This window comes from Pocillopora verrucosa, chromosome 9 (assembly GCF_036669915.1).
Source record: "Pocillopora verrucosa isolate sample1 chromosome 9, ASM3666991v2, whole genome shotgun sequence".
NCBI lineage: Eukaryota > Metazoa > Cnidaria > Anthozoa > Scleractinia > Pocilloporidae > Pocillopora > Pocillopora verrucosa.
Genome location: NC_089320.1, coordinates 10,690,469 through 10,707,099, shown reverse-complemented (window position 1 = coordinate 10,707,099; position 16,631 = coordinate 10,690,469). Strand labels below are relative to the sequence as shown.

The following is a 16,631-nucleotide window of genomic DNA, read 5'->3' as shown; positions in this document are numbered from 1 at the left end:
ACGCTCGATTAGCAATTAGCAAAACATTACTGATTCTCTTTCATAATTTACGTTCAGTTTATGACAAAAAATATTTTGTAAGGTGTGAAACTTCTTCATTACGACCACCACTGGTCAACTGAAGTCGTCTTCAGTCTTACAAGAATTCTTGACTAGTCACTTGATTACCGAAGTCCTGGATTGCACGTGTATTTCTGGTGTTACTACATTTCTCGATTGTTTTAGAAATCTCACCTTAGCCAATCGACTAATCAGATGCAAGACTAAACCCATCGCGACTTCGTCACTCACGTTTCCCCGCGCTTGTTTGCTTGTTTTTGCATTGGGTTCTCATTGGCTCCTTCTGATATCTATCCTTTTGATATATGTTTGCTCTGATTGGCTGTTGCAAGGACTATGATTCGAATTTTGTGAGCACGAGCGGAAAGCACCGTGAGGTTGGCTAATCTGATCAACAAGGCTCTAAAAGATTTTCATGCCCGCTTTAGCAATGAGAAGCTCAAAAGTTTTGGTGCTTTACGATGTCAATTTTTCAATCTATAACAACTCTCAGTTCGAATTACATCGTCGTAAATTACCATTTAATTCAAAATATTGTCTGTTACAGATGAGATTGTCAAGGTCGAGTGAAAACATTTTTCACAGCAGATCAGCAACAGCCGTTTTTCTGAACAAAATTACGCGGAGTGGCCACGGCAGTAGTCTTTATGGATTCTTTGTGACAAGTACTTTAAATCTCTGCAATTGTCCCATCGTTTCTACTCGCTGCTCTGATTTTCTAACTACATTAATGAGTTCGTTTTGCAAACCGAAAGTTAAACATTATTATTGCCGGCAGTTTCAGTAGGAGGACCAAGGCTTGTCATCTGATTGGTTCCTGTTCTTTCCCGGTATTCACCTCTACTCGCGGTGATTTCATCCGTTCCTGACTCAAAACAACACCAGCTGCAACCAAGTAAGCACTTCTTGGGAGGTTTAAGAGGCGAAACAGCGTAAATAACAGTACAGGCTAAACCAAACTCCGTTAAACGGAACAAAGTTTCATGAATAAACCATGGCCAGGGAGCCAACTCCTTGTCTTTATTATACACATACACATATTCTATGACTTCCACTAAATCGTAGATTTTTAACGCAAATAATGCAATGCAGAAAAATACTGTCAATGTAGTAATGGTAAAAACTTTGCGTACCGCTCTTCTGTTAAACGAGGCCTGACGCATGCGGTGTGCGGTACCAATAGACATGGTCGATGCCGTCATGGAACTTGGCATGGTTGCTCCGTGTTCTCTGTTCTCGCGAACGACTTTCCAACCAGTTTTGGTAATACGGATACCCGTGAACAGGGTCATGGATAGAAGATACGCGGTGCAGACCATGTATAAGGCAGAGGTACTTTCCACCAAAGCAGTGACCACATCTGCTACAATAACAACACTGAAATGCCCGATGATGACAAGAACGAGAAATCGAATCCTTCTCAGCTTAGAGTAAGTCAGCGGTGTGGTTTTCACGCTGGCCGTGAATGTTATTTGTATCAGAGCAAACGCCGCCATGAAACAAGGAAATCCCAGACCAAAGATAATCCGGTGAACATACAAAGGTATGACAATATCTGCTTCATTTAAGTTTGTTGTTACCTCGTACGGGAAAAGTACCAGCGCGAGTGCCCGAGTGATCCCGAGAACTATTAACAACGAGTGCACAGCGTAGGAGACATTACGGGATACTTTTTCCCGAACTTGCCGCCGTTTTGAAGCGGCGACGAGCTTCGCTGTGGAGTATACGGCAAGTCCCAAAAATAACACGACAAATGAGATCCAGTGCAATTCCCAGCCCCATTTAAAAGTAGCTTTCGCTTCTTCCCAGTCCGGCACAGGTTCTGAGTTAAGGGGTCTGTGATGTTTTGTCTCAGATTCAAGATTTAAAGGAGTATTGTTGCTATTCGGACTTACTGCTACATTCAATGTGCCATTGAAACGGGCCTGATGCAAGTTACTCGCAAGGAGCGACATGGTGTTGGATCAACCTGTTGAAATGAGGCAAAAATTAGAAACAAAGGATTTTTTGGGACTATGAGAAGCTGGACACAGGCCACCATTGTTTTCAATTGAAATTTGAACATTATTGAAACTGGTTTTTATGCAGCGAATGGATCGAACGAATCCTTTGATACTTTCTCCATTTTGCGACCAAAAAATGCGTTTGTATAGGTGCAGTAAAGTGTTTACGATTTTGTCTTTAAACTCTTGAGAAAATGAGTGTGGTAAATTAAAAGTATTTTCTTGTGCCCTTAAAAAGAGCCGAGACTATGCTGAAGAATTCCAGCAGGAACAGTGCTAAAATCATACGAACAAACACGATATCGTACCTTCAGAAGAGCAACACAGGTTAAAAGCCACAGTAACAACATAAAGAAATGCCACCCAAATGAAGAGAGAAATGTGGACCGTGTACACTTTCTCAAGCGCTGAGTTTGGTTCTGATTTGATTTTGCCGACCAGATTTACTTTATATCTCAATTGACGTTATCAAGGACTTCAGTACGTCAAAGTTTCAAGAGAAAAATATTGCCACTTGGCATCTTGCTGTGGAAAAATAAGTCACTTAGCTGTCGGAAATTTTCTCATGAACAAATATCTCTAGACTACCGAATATTGGTCACATCGCTGGTCGAAGATGCAAGGGGGCTGAAGCATGAAAAACGATGCTAAATACCAAAAAACTATTAAAGATTCAGGTTTAAGTCTCTCTTGAACAATTTTGAGGAAAGGAACTACATCACTTATTTTGCCACTGGAGACCAAAAACTCCCAGACCAAGCGTTAAACTTTGCCGATTGTTTCAATCAATTCGATTTACTTAACCAAGTCACGCGATTCATTTTCACAAATAATATCGCTGCTTATGTTTATCTTCTCTGAAATCACATCATCATCGTACAATTTATGAGTTGTTTACGCAATGCAGCTTCGCTCATTTCTGTTGTGAAGGTTCTGGTTGTGGCGCGGTCGGAGTGACTGACTACAAGATATTATAATCTCTCGCTGACAAAAATTGTACTAACATGAATAAAAAAAAAATGGTTGGAACTGCGAAAAGAACTAAAAGTATCACTATAGTAATTTCAGATACACTAATTTGTAGTTCTATAGAAAATGCGCCGCAACCGCAAACTTGCTCTAACTAAAAAGAAGGTCACTATTTATTCCTACGTGTCAGAAACGGCAAAGACGAGGGCTAAATGCTTTAGTCTTTGACTGAAGATCCTTTCCGACCCAATTCCCTATTTTGCTCATGGTTTCCACGTCCTGTACTTCAAAGTTTTCGAAAATCGATAATTGTCTGTTATTTATTTTGAATTATTTTGTTTATCCATTGTAATTTCTGTTGTGTGGACAAAAGAACGAACTAAGGACAAAAGGAAGGAGAACATCTCTATCAGTAAACAAAACAATCACTTATCTTGGCCAAAGTTTTTAAAATAAACTTTCTTCAGGAATTGAAATGGATAAAAAGTATGAAAAAAAAGTGTTAAAAATATTTAGTATATTTTCATTAAAAACATTTCGAGCCAAGTCATTGTCACATGAATAATGAATCGTCATGATTAGCTCTTAATGACCAGCTTATTAGAGAGAAGGAAATTTCCATATTAATCATCGACCTAATCATGGATAACCGCAGTACCTCCATTAATAACTCCTGTAGAAATTCCTGCAGCAAATTTCTCATTCATAATTTCAGCTGAGTAATAAATCGCAATATTGCTCTCATTTCCTTACTCTAGAATGAAAAACTCATAAATCAAATTTCTCTTCTGCATTTCATCATCGTATCATCGATTACGTGGGAAAACAGGTGGCATGAAAACAGTTTGTCTACCATCCTTGAATTTTATAGCCTGTTCCAGCCGTTCAGTTGATAAAACGGAACGAAGCACTAAACGGTCCGATACTAACATACTAACAGCAGAGCGAAAACGAGGGAGGAACTGGAACAGACTATGTCCTTTAAGGCACGATTCTTAAAGAGAGAACAACATTCAAAGCAATGGAGTGAAAGTAGGGGGGCCTGGGGGTGGACAAAAGGCACGAGGAAAGTTCCGCTCTCATGCCTAATTAATCAGGATGATTTGGTGAACGATTTTGAGCTTGTTTCTCTAACTCTCTCTTCTTAGAAGAGCACATTTCGATTGACTGACGTAAAAGCAAATCCAAATACTACACACAGGCAACAGAAAAACGGAGACTATTAGAGGAGGCAGTGAGAGCATAAACCGCTTAAAACACGCGAAATCGTGATTGACAAAGTCGCGATTGGTTTTGACTCTGATTGGTCGGAAGGGTGACGCGAGTTTCCTGGACCAATCACAGTGCAAAGTTACGCATATCCAAAGCTCTCTGGGTTAAATTCGACAAACATTAGAAAATTGCTTTGATAATCCTGCACCTCAGGCCACAAACCTCCTTTGCGCCCTGCCCCAGCCTAACCCGTTACACCTCAGGAGGGCAGAATGAACCTATCCAACTTTAATTTATCTTTCAGTAACTCCAGTATTACATCACAATCACATCCACTGCTTACAACATCATTCAAAAGTGGGTACTTCTGCTACCGCACTACGAGCACAGCTATTCCTATGAATGAAACAAATAAAAAAAAAACACACGGCACGCAGTTAAATATTTTAATTACATTCGTATATTTGGACATTTAATTCCACGTATTCCACAGAAATATATTCAATAACTTTTTCATACAATGAAAGAAAACAAACTGTTGAAACGCAAATGAACAAATGCAATAACTGTCTGGAGATGTTACTTTCTAAAGTCGCCAATTGCCCCTCGAAATGAATTCTTCCTCGCAGAAGTAAATAAAAGTGATTTTCTCTCATTAACAGTACCGCGCAAACAAATTAGTTTATTAATTACCCAATAACGTTTTCGCAATAAACAAACAAATGATGCTATTTGAATGGTAACGTCAGCAGTATGGTAATTTCAAGTCATAAGTTTTTCTTTATACACAATAAAATCCAATATTTGATAGTAATATTCAGCATTTCACTTCAGAAACTGAAGGATCATTTAAATCCTCAAGATCTTTATCCACTTCGCTTCTTGCTGTAGCCACTTCTTCTTCTGTCAATGTGACCCAAGGCTCTTTCTCTTTCTCTTCACTGCTCTCGCCTTTCTTGTCCTGTGCTGCATCCCCTTCGTCCTCTTTCTCCTCTTCGTTTTTCTCATTGTCTTTTTCCGTTTCGTTTTCAGGTTGTTTTTCTTCAGGCTTGTTTCCTTTATATTCGTGCGTGTAGAGTGGAACAAAAGACTCAAAGAAGCCACATTCTTCCGTAAGGTTCGGTAAAAGCCAGAAATGGTGCTTTCCTGCCGTCAAAACCCAGACGATTGCAAAGAAAACATACCGCACTGGAAAAACAAGACAAAAGAAAAGGCACGTTTAGAAAAGGGAAATTACAGTCTCTTGCCTAAGCCTACGTAGCTGGCAGTGTCCGGGACCTCGATTAAATCAATTATGGTGGCGAAGCTGCGAAAACGAAAAGGGGAGCAGGATTATGCTTCTCTATCTCGATGGCTGCTTTACCGTTCATTTGGTGCCTTTGCTACCCAAAGCCTCCACCGCTATAGAGCTACTTATTCTAAAATGTCTCTTCTTTGTTTTCTGCAAGCATCTTTTGATGACCAATGATCAGAAGGACACAACCTCGACTTGGAAGATGAACTCATAAATATGATTTCCAATCTAACACTGGCCGCCAAATGACACACATTTTGACTTATTTAGTTTCATAAAAAGATAACACCACATCAGGAGAACATAAGGAATAAAAATCCACAAAATAAAAAAATTAAAATCATTACTTAAGGCAACTTACAAAGGGCAAGAACCAAAATCGAGCCCACAGCAATTGAAGCCAACACACTCAAATACCAAACATACTCCCGGATGTTACTGGGCCACAAAGGGAACAGACAGATGGCAATGGTACCAATCACTGATAAACAAATCAGAGAAAAAAGATGGTCAAAAGAAAGCTTGGTGAAAGCTTATTGCCCCTTGTGTGCCACTTTACGATCTTACCTTATTTTAATGTCATCTGTGATCTATTGTTGAACAGATGCAAGGCTGCATGAAATTTCAGTAGAATTTCTGTGATTGCTAATTAAAGAAGTAAACTTTATCAAGTCTAACACAGCTGACTGACTGACTGAATTGAAAATACTTTCGACACTAGCCGGTAGTTTGAATAAGAAAAATGACGTTTTAAAGGAGCATAAAACAAATAAGCTCTAAAATTATTTAACGAGCTAGCAAACAATCATTTTGAACGACGGCTGACCGACCGACCGACCGACCGACCGACCGACCGACCGACCGACCGACCGACCGACGACTGACTGACTGACTGACTGACTGACTGACTGAATTACGGACTGGCATTTATTGGCTTAAAATGGACTTACGTGTACAGACACAACTCAAATGATTGTTAACTGACCTGACAAACATACTTACCAACCAAAATTCCTAAGATGAAAGTCCTAGGATGAAGGGGGTCAAACCTCCACACATAAGCCTGAAAAAGGTATGTAACAGCAGGATAAGCGAAAAAAAACAGTTTAACGGGAAAAAGTTCAATACGACAGATGACAGATAAACAATACACGATTAACCATTTATAACCTAACATCAGTAAGCATACTCTCCAAACTGTTCTCTATACATTTCCTAAGATGCTGATGAGGAGAATTTCTTTAACAATCATGAGCTTCTTTACTTGGTGATCATTTTTTGTATTCTCATGACCATAATGTGTGATTCAGGGGTGAAATTGTAAGGAGAAATTAGATGCTAGTCACTCTTAGGGGTTAAAGGGTTAATAAAAAAATACAGAAAATCTTCGTCTTATGGACAACAATATCTATGCAACTTTAAGAGGTACAAGGCCACAACTCATAATATTTAATTACATTTTAGATGATGCAATTATGATTTTAATATTCAACAAACTTCCTAACCTCGTCATCATCGTCAACAAATATCTGATCTTCATGTAGCTCCAGTTTTACTTTCACCTAAAAATAATAAAACTGCTGTAAGTTCTCAACGAAGTCTACATCCTCGTACTTTTGGCATTTTGCAACATCTTCCACTGCTAATTAGGGTTGCTACTTTTAGTATCTAAATGTGTATTGTACTTTAGCTGTCTGATGCTGAGTCATATTGTTAACATAAACAGACTTGTGTCCACGCCCCAGCCAAAGAACTATCATAATTTGTCAACAAAACTATATTGTATTTAACATTTCCAGAATCGAGAATCGATTTTCGAGAAGATCGAATGATTTCTAGAGGACCTTCAAAAAGGGAATACCCATGTACAGCTGTGATTCTCGAACACGGAACAGTAACAACAAAGGGTAGGTAAATTTCGGTTAATTCATAACTTGATTAGTGCATAGAGAAAGACTTATTCACTGATGATATCACTGATGTATTTTGACTTGTTGGGGGGGGGGTGGGGGTGGGTGGATAGAAAACTACCATAAAAGAGAAAACTGGCGTCATTACTGTTATGCTTCATTGGCGTCATTATTGTCATATCTAAAATGTAACTCGCATCTTAACGATAGAAAATGGTTTCAGTGCCTCAGCAAGTTTTCACACAAGATACACTGTACAAGTGAGTTGAAAAAGGACAGGGAGGGGTAGGTGGGGTTTGAATAAAGATATGGTGAGGAGCTCGCGGGACTTCAATCCCCTCAGTTCCCTGACATCTTCTCCCCCCTTTCCCACACCTTTTCGCTCGTGCACACGGACCAAGAGCCAGCGACAGGCTCGAGGGGGTATGTACGAAAGCCGGCCGGTTACATGACTTCACTTAAACCATTCATTGTGTACCAACCTTTCTCTTCTTTTTCCCCTCGCCATCTCCATTTCCCTCAGTTGCCTACATCATTCAACAAAGAGAACATACCATTAACCTTTTACACCCCAACATTAGTGTTCATATCCTCCACACTGATCCCTCTACATTTCTTGTGGTACTGACAAGGAGAATTTGTTTGACAATCAGGGACTTCTTAAAATGGTGATCATCTTCTTTATTCTCGTGACCTTTACATTTGATTCCAGGGCAATACTATATGGACAATTAGAAGCCACTACCTTGAAGGGGTTAAGGGGTTAGACCCTATATACTTTCCTAAGACTTCAGATGATATCTTGGTTTTCTCATAGCAGGTTACAGTCAGGTTACAGTTAAGTTAGTCTGATCATAAACAAACATGCAACAAAATGTTAGAGTCTTTTTCATTTAAAACTGAACAAGAGCAAACAGCATACTTTTGGTTTTCTTTCCTCAGTAGTATCGTCATCCTTAAATATGATTTAAAACATCATTGGTTAATGGGCTTGGTTAAAGATTGTGAATGAGACAGCCACTAGGAGGCTGATTGCACTATCATACAAGAATAAGACTCATACAGAAGTACATAATTAGAAATCATTACAATTTGTGACAAAAAAAAAAACACTGAACGATCAAATTACTCAATGGTAACAACAATGCTTGAAAGAAAATATGTGTACTTATGTTTCTCAATGTTTGCATCTGAATCGTGATTGCAGCAGACATTGAACCAAAAATATTTGTACCTTGAGCACAGCTGCAATGACGCATGAAGTATTCAACTCAGCTTTGAATAATAACATTTTAGAACTAATTCAATTCCCATCTCAAATGATCATAAATATTACACATACTATTAGGGGTAATTCCATAGTGCCTTCGTAAGTTGGGATCAGGGCATTAGTACATATTATAGACAACTAATCTGCAGTAAAAGACTGATTATTCATTTTAAGGAATGAATGTTTAATTAATTTAATCTTGAATAACTACAAAAGTTCTGTGAAACAAATTCAAGAGTACAAGTGAGACAATCTGAAAAAGACTTCACCTCACAGCATTTTAATTTTGTAAAAAAAAAACATTTAAATCTGCGATGAACCCTCAAAATGATCAGAGGTTGTATGTCAAGTTGAACACAGTCATATAAATGCTACATTTTGAATGCTAAAAATTCAATAAATGCCACAAAATTCATTCCAGTAAACAGAATATACATCCTAAAATAATGAGGGTGCCTTAGATTTCAAGCTCTATTGGACTTTCGATGAGTCTGCATTCTGTTCCTAAGCAAGACATGTTACTCTTTAAGCACATCCCTCTACCCAGGGGCAAAATTAGAAACAAAAAACTTTCAGCAAAACCTCATGAAATGCTGGGAGTTAACTTGCAAAAGACTAATATTTCACATAAAGGGAAAAGCAATACCTATAGCTGGGTTCATGCCACGGAAACTGCAGATAATGCTCTGGTCAAGTGAACCACTACCTTCATAACTTCACTTTACCTTCCTTTTACAGAGCTTTTTAAAACTTCATACAAAGGCAAATTAGGAAGTGTTGCTAATGTGTATATATATATATATATATATATATGTATAACCAATCAGCATAAAGGTAGTAATTTTGCAAAAAAGACTTGCCTTTTTTCCCTCTTCTGAGTTTTCCTTCTTAGGTTTCTTCTTTGATTTCTTGCCTTCAGATTCATCTTTCTCCTTTGTAGTCCCCTTGTCATTTTCCTTTTCCTTCTCTTTTTCTGCCTTTTCTTTTTCCTTTTCTTCTTTCGTCTTCTTTACTTTCTTTATTCGAACAACACGATTAAAGAACCCCAAAATCAACAGCCTTGAAAATAAATAACAACATTTCAACATAACCCCCAATGAAATTCAAGGTGTTGATGTCAATGAGATTTACTGATTAACCCTTTGCACCCTAACATCAGTAAGCATATTCTCCATACTTTTCTCTATACATTTCCTCAGGTGCTGACAAGGTGAACTTGTTCAACGATCGAGAGCTTCTTTAGTTGGTGATCATTTCCTCAATTCCTGTGACCTTAATATGCAACTGACTCAGGGGTGATATTGTAAGGAGAGCTTGGCTGATAGTCACTAAGGTCAAGGAATTAAGGAAATTGTAAATGAAAGGTTAGGGGCATGTGCCCTCTAGTAGAACTTGAGACATCTTCCACTTTACTCATATTTTCCTAAAACTGAAAATCCCCCAGTGCATGGACATACCAACCCCCATGTGCTATTAGTAATGTGTAACATTGTTTTCAATTCATTGTTCCTAATTCATGAATTGTTGGTTTGGCTAAGAATTAAATGAATCCTCTTTTATTCATATATTAATCCAGCTGGGAGTAAAAAGAGAAGAAAAAAGTTCAATAAATTAAAAATCTGTCATATTTTAAGGTAGCATACTTATCCAGATAGAACTCCACAGATTCCCGGTCTGTAAACAATATCTCAGTGCCTCCTTTGCCAGAGGCCCACTTGGAATCCATCAGACAATCTATTGCCTTAGATCCTAGGAGTATAAAAGGAAACAATGGCTCTTAGTCCTATTGAACTCTATTTAACACTCCATATTCAGCTGTGTAGAAAAACAAAGGGGATGAGTTTCAAAAGTAACTGTGGTGCCGTGTCCCCTTGGGGTATAACAAGATAAATTTGGTTTAGTCAACTGAGTCGATAATGAAAATTGGTCACAGTAAAGAGTTTCCTGAGCTGACATTTTGAGCGTTAGCCACAAACTGGTTCTTCCTTCTCATCAAGGAATTGGTCACAATCAAATTTGCTTTACTCTCAACATGTGGCTTAGTAACTTAGTAAGTTGGTATTAACATTCAACTAATATCTGGTTGGCACTGGTTTAAATTTTGTCAGGCACCATTCTATAATTTCTTCCAATGCAGTTCACCTTTGAAAATCATTTCTTCATTTAAATAAATGACATATTTGATCATTCATCTCACAGTGTAGAGTAAGGCCATCAAATGTAATAATTTCGACATTCCAACCAACATACTGCTGGTCTTCATCAAGTGTCAGGGTCAAAAGTTTACATGTTACTATTAATAGCACCTTGGTTTACTGTTATTGGTGTGCTTTTGCACACTATCATTGGGGCATTTTGATCCCTATTATTACTCCAACTATTAGAGGTTGTTGCCTCATAGATCTACTATGTCACTGATTAGCAGTTATGCTGAGCATCCATGTTTTGGGACTTACAATTCTGTTTCTTACTATTCTATCTCTATTGATGTTATTAGGATGAAGTCTTATGTGGATGGCTTTTTTGAACCCAGTGAAGGCCAAGGTCTATAAACTGAACCTGGTTCCAAACAGGAAAAGTACGCCAAAACACACCAATCACAACAAGCTAAGGTGCTCTTACAAGCGACTCTTTTGACCTAGTCACCTAGCCTAGACCAACAGTATTGTATTCAAAACATTGTCATAGTCTGACCAAACAGTTAAAATTTTCATTGCACTACAATACCACAATGAACAACATTTTTTGAAATTTTGAATTTTTCTTGAAAGGACAAGACTTGAAACTTAAGGAAAGAATTTTGGTGGGAAATAACTTTGATTCCCAAACATTTTGATCAAAAATAACATTACAATTCTTAAAAATACCTTGTTTATAAATGGTAAAAGCTAAATTAATTGGTCATAATACAAATTGGGAATTAACAATAATTGTAAAACACAGAAAGCGTTCAACTGTAATATATCACAAAGTTACCAACGAACAGAAAAGGCCAAAAAGGCATCATTAAATATTCACACAAAAGATGTACCATAATGAGGAGATTTGTGGTTCAAAGAGTAATAAAAAGACAGGGAATACCTGGTACATTTTGTGTTGTATGAGCCGAGAGAAGGTTAGCATCTCCCTCGATAAGGACGAGAAAAGTCTTCGGACTTTCAACCTACAACACATGGTTAAGGCTTTGCCACTTACTTCGTGGCATCTAACCAATTTTTGCAAAACTCACTGAAGATCGAGACAGAGGCAAACACGTAATTGCTCACGATCAAAATATTTCGTTTGTGTTCATGGTCGCTCACACTCTCACTCACTCCACCGATAACTCTGAGCAAAACTCGAATCCTTAGATTCAATATTGTTATGGAGAAAGGTTTCAACAAGATAAATTTCAGAGGGAAACATTCGTTCTTTAAAACACTGAGTGACCATTGAATTAACTGAATTTTAAACTTCTAATTTTGTTGTTTGCTGTAAATGCATTTACGAAGCTTATTTTCAATACGTATATACAGGGAAAAGCTAGAGGTGTTTAGCTCTGTGAAATAAATAAATGGAATTGCATCATATATTTGAAAAGCGATACTTTCTCTTTTGGGAAGAACAATGAAGCCTAAATAAGATCGTTCCTTACCGATGAAATATTCAACTTTTTCACCCATCATCGTGGACGGCTTTGAAGGGCAGTTCCATCTCAGATATTTTCCAATCTCGTTTTCTTCCTTGGACGGTTCTTTTGAGTCATCTCGCGCCTAAATTTGAAGAGATTGAACGCGTTTTATTACTATAAGTCAAATACCTCTCTTCCGTTGGCAAAATTCGGTCAAATACGACTTACGATACGCAACAAACAAGAAACGCACATCCTACGCCGGGCCAAGGGTCGCAACATTTACGTTTCTTTAAACAAATATCGCGATAGAAATGAACAGAAGACAAGCTAAAATGAACTTACCTCTTTCTTTTTTCGTTTCTTCAAAAACTTGTGTTGATCACCCATATTTTTCCAAGAAGAACAAATACAGATTCTGGTCAGGGATATGAACAAACCATTCAAGCGTTGTTCTTCTTCCTGTGATCGGAAACGACCGACGACGAACGAGCAATGACGGAAAGTATCGGAAATATCCGACAGAAACGACGGCGTTCGGATGGAGTCACGCAATCTACTTACCTAAATCCAGAAGAATAAAAATTTTAATTTTTAATCACACTTAAGGAGCGTTCTATTGAATATCAATATTTTGATGATCAGTTGTACCTTTTCGGGCTGGAGTGAGGGGCAGGTTGTGATTCTGTATCATCAAAGTGCGGGAGAGGAGAGTGATGGGAAAAAACCAGTAAGGGAAACTAATTTGAGAAAACAAGGTAATTCAGTAGTATAAACTGAGTCGATAGCGTAAATTGGCCACCGTAAAGAGTTTAAAAGCAGACGTTTTGAGCGTTAGCCCTTCGTCAGAGTGATTAGAGGAATTGTGGGACGTGTGTGGATTTATATGCAGAAAATGGACATACGCTGTTAGTGGGAATATGGTAACGAGATAACTAGAATAACTTAGTTGAATGATTAAGGTTGAGGATTAAGAATGCCGATTTGAAAGATAAATTTTTGTTCTAGAGTTTTGCGGCTTTCCGAACTGCCTAAATGTACGGTAAGGCCGCAAACTGCCATATACTGCTTGGAATGGTTAGGGAGATTAAAGTGTCTATCGACTGGTTTGGATGCGTCCTTGTTATTTCTTTCCACGTCGCGAAGGTGTTCTCGGAATCAGTCAAAAAGTTGTCTTCCTGTTTTACCAATGTGTAACTTTTAGCAATAAGTGCACCACCACTGACGCACTATCAAGTTTCTTTAGAAACTTACCCCCTTTATTAATTTAAGAAAAAGCAATCTCGAGCCCAAGGTCATTTCGGCTCCTTGTCAGCGGATAGTTGACTTGGGCTCGAGATTGGAGAACAAGGGATTTGTCAAATATGGCCAGCTTTTCTCCTTTTGATGTCTCAAATGACAAATAAAAGAATAAGAGCTCAAGTTCTTTTACCCTGTACCAATTTATTTTCCATACCACGCTTAAACTACCTGCCATTCTGGATCTCTCTCGCCCCCCTCCCCTCTTCCCCTCCCTCCCCTAAGACAACACGGAATGCTATACAGACTTCTACACTCCGATTCCACGACATCTGATCCTGATCTTCGGTCGATCAGGGGAAACAGGATGCCAATTTGCGTGTCACCTTCAATTACTGTCCCAGCTGTCCTAGATAATACCCCCAGTATCCCAGGTATTCCAAGTGTCACCGCTGTTCTAAGTGGCACAGCTGTCCGGTTATTTTTAAACCAGCTTACAACTGTTTTGTTTCAATTGGAAAAACAGTGGAGAAACTATCAGAGAAATTCTAATCCTATGCGTCGATAAATAAGGGGTTATCTTGGAAGATTAAGAACAAGTTTCAAACTTTCAGCGTCTAATAGCTTGCTATAGATTACGAAACTCTCATGACCAAGGTTTGGTCGGTAATCTGGTCATTACTCTTTCCCAAATTTTGGAATCAATCCTTTTAGGGCTCATGGGTAACGCGGAGTTTCCAGTGGAGGAAAATTAGAATTTGTTCCAGTTATTCGAAGATAACATCGGACGTATTTCGAAGTGCTCGATAGGATAAATTTTTGTATTTTTTCGTAGTTCTGTATATTTAGCTCAGTTTAGCAGGATTCAGAAATACTGTAAGTTTTACATTTTTTTCCTATATCAAAGAGGCAACCCCTCATAAAAATAGATAGAAAAAAGAACATAGATAATTTCATATTTATATCGCCTGCTCTCTGCAATAACAACCCTGCTTATTTGAATCATAGAGAAAATGTAAAGGGCTAAGGACACCTAATCTTGTGTAAGGCCAAAAGAGTCGCGCAGAGGTCACGTGAGATAAGAGACTCTAAACAGATAAGGGAAGCTGATATCTCGAAGTGAGAACTTCTTTACAGAGCGAACACGTTCATTCATTCCTCGCGTGGTATAAATTGCTCGGTCTATTTACTCTAATAACAAGCTTGGTTTTCTAAGCCGGAAGTCTGATATCTTAAATGGCTTCGTCGGTTTGTGATGCCGGCCGACTCAAGCTCGTGTGCAAGTCAAAACATCATATGATATAAGACACGTGATTACTTTGATTTTAGAGTACACTTCTCGTGTGGCTTGAGTGATGTTTGGATATTTTTTAAGATGCTTTGCTCTCTATTTTTGCAGGACATATCAGATCAAAAACAACGTGTTGAAAATTACCGTAATTTCATACTATGAAGTCTTAAGATTCAATTTTCAAACTTTCCTGCCCACGCGCAGATATCAGTTCAACTTTTTCTCTTCCCTTAACAGATGAGCCATACAAAGGGGCCTTCCTTCGCTTGATTGATTTTTTGTTTAAAAGTGGCCGCTTTTTCTCTGTGGTATATTTGGGTCATTTGGATTCCGTGAGCAATATACTTAACTCAGCTGGCGTCACATAGCGCGGCGTCAACAAGGACGTGGCAAAAAAAAAAAAAAAAAAAAAAAAAAAAAAAACAAAAAAAGCAATCAGAACAACAGCTCAGCACGTGCGTTTTGAAACTTTGTACATTTCTCAGCCGTCCGATCCTATGCAAAAGAAAAACGTGAAATCACCAAAGTTTGCGTGGTCTGAGGACAGTGATCCAGACGGCGAATTATGTAAGTTTTTAATTGGAACTCAATACTGCCCACATACGCATTGCTGAAGTTGAGGTGTGGCGCCGGAGGAGGAGGCAAACACCTTTAGCCATTTGTGAAATTCTAAGTAAAAGTATTAACTAATTTTTAAAGACGTTTTACTCGGCGTTGTCGTCCTGACTGCTTATTAAGGTCCCTCTGATATTCTAGTGACAACTAAACAATATGGTATGGAGTTGCTGTTTTACTATGAAGTGGAACTTGGTCATCTAACAATGATTTTGATATAGCAGCATTTTTTTACAATCTCAGATTTATTTTTGCCACGACTATAGACTTATCGGATCTTAAATAAATCTCTGACACGTGACCAAGCTTTTTTCCTCACCCCAGTTATGAGTATGTTATTTTCTGTTTCAGCAAATAGGGATTTGATGCACTCTTTAGGTCACCCTTTATAGTCACAATTTTCATTTAGGCTCGTAACTTCAGGGGCTGTCCGTACATATCGTCATTATCATCGTTCTCGATGCGTCTTCAACCCGAGTGAAAATCATGAATAGCTTCTATTGGAAAACTTGGACGAGACAAGGATTTTTGTTTATGTGAGACTGACCTTACATGATTCGATCAGATCAGTGGGCAGTAATTAATAATCCAGATTATTCAGTTAAGATATGCCGCATTTATTACGAAGGTCACCACACCACCGGCACCAGGACACTCATCTTCGTGAATCATTACGTCTAATTTTTATTGTAAGTAAGTGGTTGTTCCAAGGGGATTTTCGGAGTCCCCCTTTCAATCCCAGGAAGCTTTTTGTGGATTGTGTGTCTATCTCGATAACCTCCTCTTTCGCCGTTTCCCCGGGAGAGTTTGAGATGCGTCCAGACCGGAACTTAAACTTGGAAACTGCTTCGTCACAAGATAGTTGGGGTCATCAGGTCATTTTGATAAGGTAGAAAACTGAGTCATATTGGAATAAACCTTTTAAATAATAGCTCCCTGCGGTGAATAAATCCTCTAGAATTCTAAGTAAACCATGGCGAAACTAGGATGGATAATGGAGAAGAATGAGATAGGTTATCAGTCTTGAAAAATTTAATGCTAAATTTTGCAAGATATTCAAGCAAGTGACGAGGCTCTTTTGAGTTCCATGGTTCGAACCAGCTTGATCAATATCATTTGCGTCAAGAATTTTTTTCGCTTAATCGCACATTTGCTTGC

The 16,631-nt window shown here is 38.4% G+C and overlaps 2 protein-coding genes and 1 non-coding gene across 4 annotated transcripts; 1 reads left to right on the top strand and 2 right to left on the bottom strand.

Annotated features, from left to right (window-relative positions):
• Positions 1-476: 476 nt before the first annotated feature.
• LOC131793884 (uncharacterized) lies at positions 477-2,510 on the bottom strand. The gene is made up of 2 exons (XM_059111390.2): positions 2,372-2,510; positions 477-2,029 (listed from the first exon to the last, which is right to left on the bottom strand). The coding sequence occupies exon 2, from the start codon at positions 2,013-2,015 to the stop codon at positions 816-818; it is 1,200 nt and encodes a 399-aa protein (XP_058967373.1). The 5' UTR covers positions 2,016-2,029; positions 2,372-2,510; the 3' UTR covers positions 477-815.
• Positions 2,511-4,676: 2,166 nt separating this feature from the next.
• LOC131793872 (translocation protein SEC62-like) lies at positions 4,677-12,813 on the bottom strand. 2 transcript variants are annotated; one of them, XM_059111372.2, is made up of 10 exons: positions 12,674-12,813; positions 12,353-12,470; positions 10,362-10,467; positions 9,579-9,777; positions 8,371-8,403; positions 7,931-7,975; positions 7,044-7,100; positions 6,541-6,601; positions 5,900-6,019; positions 4,677-5,432 (listed from the first exon to the last, which is right to left on the bottom strand). In XM_059111372.2, exons 1-10 carry the CDS (start codon positions 12,716-12,718, stop codon positions 5,062-5,064), a joined length of 1,155 nt encoding a protein of 384 aa, XP_058967355.1. In that variant the 5' UTR covers positions 12,719-12,813; the 3' UTR covers positions 4,677-5,061. The 2 variants fall into 2 exon arrangements, with proteins under 2 accessions (XP_058967355.1, XP_058967356.1); XM_059111373.2 differs by lacking the exon at positions 8,371-8,403.
• LOC131793931 (U6atac minor spliceosomal RNA) lies at positions 11,812-11,936 on the top strand. Its single transcript, XR_009340925.1, has one exon. It is a non-coding gene; the product is annotated as a U6atac minor spliceosomal RNA (small nuclear RNA).
• Positions 12,814-16,631: the final 3,818 nt, after the last annotated feature.

Coding starts and splice junctions, on each gene's coding strand:
- LOC131793884 (XM_059111390.2), bottom strand. CDS start 2,015: ATGTCGCTCCTTGCGAGTAACTTGCATCAGGCCCGTTTCAATGGCACA.
- LOC131793872 (XM_059111372.2), bottom strand. CDS start 12,718: ATGGGTGATCAACACAAGTTTTTGAAGAAACGAAAAAAGAAAGAG. Junction 9,778..10,361: donor GTGGAGTTCTATCTGGATAA/GTATGCTACCTT, acceptor TTTATTTTCAAG/GCTGTTGATTTTGGGGTTCT. Junction 8,404..9,578: donor ACTCAGAAGAGGGAAAAAAG/GCAAGTCTTTTT, acceptor ATCATATTTAAG/GATGACGATACTACTGAGGA.